The sequence below is a fragment of the Dipodomys ordii genome, unplaced genomic scaffold (assembly GCF_000151885.1).
Source record: "Dipodomys ordii isolate 6190 unplaced genomic scaffold, Dord_2.0 Scaffold65, whole genome shotgun sequence".
Lineage (NCBI taxonomy): Eukaryota > Metazoa > Chordata > Mammalia > Rodentia > Heteromyidae > Dipodomys > Dipodomys ordii.
Window position 1 is genome coordinate 6613962 of NW_012267281.1, and position 2502 is coordinate 6616463.

General features: G+C 49.1%; 1 protein-coding gene across 1 annotated transcript in view; it reads left to right on the forward strand.

Moving 5' to 3' along the window:
- Window positions 1–874: 874 nt before the first annotated feature.
- Slc15a1 (solute carrier family 15 (oligopeptide transporter), member 1) overlaps window positions 875–2502 on the forward strand; it is a 27322-nt gene continuing 25694 nt past the window's right edge. The window contains exons 1-3 of the mRNA XM_013022963.1: window positions 875–953; window positions 1059–1200; window positions 2023–2142. Coding sequence (XP_012878417.1) covers window positions 947–953; window positions 1059–1200; window positions 2023–2142 — 269 coding nt within the window. The 5' untranslated portion in view covers window positions 875–946. The remainder of the gene's footprint in view (window positions 954–1058; window positions 1201–2022; window positions 2143–2502) is intronic.

Sequence of the window (2502 nt, forward strand, 5' to 3'; positions counted from 1 at the left end):
AACCGTGACTCGGAGGAGGCTGTGGAAAGGAGCAAGCAGGTGCATCCAGCAAGGAAGCGCTTTCTTCCTGTGAAAGCGCTGGAATCTGCTGTGCAGGAGGAGGGCACAGGGAAGAGAGGCTGAACCCTTAACTGCATTTCGTAGCAGAGAGCATTTTCTATCTTAATGATTTCACCCTGAGGAAAAACTTTGGAAGATAGAATAGAATGTAGCCAAGTGTTTGGGTTTTATCCTGACGTGGGCTTTGAAGTGTTTTTTAGGAGGAAATGGGAAGGGCATGATTCTCCCCACGCTGCTTCTCACTTCCCATGGCACATGAGCATCACCCCAAGCGCTCGTTAAAGCAAATCGAGGCCATGCCCACTCTGGAGAGGAGTGGGTCTTGGGCTCCCATCACAGAGAGGCTGAAGCTCTGTGGTGAACACTACCTCTGGCTGCCAGAATTCAGGGGGTGGGGACCGAGAATAGATCCAACCAAGAATATCAAGTGACTTGACTTAATACCAGCATTTTGTTTCCCTTTCAGGAATGTCCAAGTCACAGGTGAGTGTTCTTTTTCTTGCTTGCTTTTCCATGTTATAAATTTGGTAGGGTTTTCCTCCTAAACTTTCAAAGCTGTGCTTCATTTACTTAACAAACCATGGCTTGTGTGTCTGTGGAAAGGCTATCCATTTCCTGCTCAGACTTGCTCTCTCTGTGTGGAATGAGGGATATAAGAGAATGGAAATTGTGGGATTTGATTCTGAATGCATCTGAATGCCTACTGATGGGTCACTAAATATACATTGGCTTCTTTCCATGCCATGGATCTAGTTTTGAATATGGACCATCGAGGTGTGTCTCTGATCCCATTCTATTTTCTTTCCGTCAGAGTTGTCTTGGTTACCCCCTCAGTATCTTCTTCATTGTGGTCAATGAGTTCTGTGAAAGATTCTCCTACTATGGAATGAGAGGTAATTTTGTAGGCACTTCTCACCCCTGGGAAGAGTGTGTGTTAGAAAGCCAGTCCTAACTCTGCATCTCCCTCCTCCTCTCCCTCACCTGCCCTGTGTGACAAGCGCTGCTGGTTCTGTACTTCCGGAACTTCATCGGCTGGGATGACAACCTGTCCACAGCCATCTACCACACGTTCGTGGCCCTGTGCTATCTGACGCCAATTCTGGGAGCTCTTATTGCTGACTCGTGGCTGGGAAAGTTCAAGTGAGTGGTTAATGAAACAAGCCAGATATGTAAATGGAAGCTTTGTGCTTTGGGGATGGTGGAGTAGAGAATCAAGAAACAGAAACTTGCCAGGCACTCACTGATGGCTCACACCTGGGCAAGAGAGTCCAGGAGACTCTTATTAACCCCCAGGAAACCAGAAGTGGCGCTGTGGCTCAACTGCTTGCCTTGAGCTGAAGAGCTCAGGGACAGCAGCCGGTCCCAGAGTTCAAGCTCCCTGACCGACAAGAAAGAAAAGAAATAGTGTCAGAGTTCAGGGCTGGCTGCTGAGGGGCTCCGGCTGTCTGTGGGCTTGTGTGGCACGAGGTAGCCAGGACAAGCCCTTTCCTGGTCCCACAGGAAGAGCTCCCAGAGCATATCCACTAGGACAATGCCAGGAAAAGCTTCCTGGAAGTTAACGGAGAAGTAGCAAGGCCGCCAGATTTAACATAGATAGAAACAAGTATACTCACTGTTTCCAAAGAATTCTCTAAAAATTATCAGTGGTTCAGGCTGGCTACCTGTTGTTACCAGTTACAAGATTCGTAACTTGTGCTGTCTGAAGCTATACACACTCATTTCTGAAGCTGGGGAAGGAGGGAGGCAAGCCTTTCAAATGGCTGAAAGAGAAAGCAGATCTTCCACCTTCAGATCCCCAGCCCAAACTTTGCTCTACAGTCCCACCCAGTGTCTTTCTGAGAGTGACCAGTTTTACCCACGTTTGAGCAAGAAGTATCTTCCTGACTTGAGCGCATGTCAATCTTGAAGGAGGGCTCTTATGCTGTTAACTAGGATTCTCTTAACAGAATTCTCTCTGAACAGGACGATTGTATGGCTCTCCGTTGTCTACACCATCGGGCAAGCAGTGATCTCAGTGAGCTCAATCAGTGCCCTCACAGGCCAAAGCCAGGATGGAACCCCTAACAGCCTCCCAGTGCATGTGTGAGTCCGTGTCCCCATTGTCCCTTCTCCCCACTGTCTGCTCATTAGGGCATCTGGTTCTCAGGGAGCGGGGAGGCCTGCCCCTCCATGTTGCTCCACATCGGAGGTGCAGGGAAGGATGATGAATGGACTTCTGTAGCTCACCAGCCTCCTAGAGTTGCTTGCTTTGTGACTTGGTGGCCCTGGGCCTGGGTGGTCACTGCAAGGGAATTCTCATCCCTCTTCATCTTCCCTTGCTCCCTCAGGCTTTGGTTCTTTTTTTTTTTTTTTTTTTTGTCAGTCGTGGAGCTTGAACTCTGGGCCTGGGTGCTGTCCCTCAGCTCTTCAGCTCAAGGCGAGCGCTCTACCACTTGAGCCACA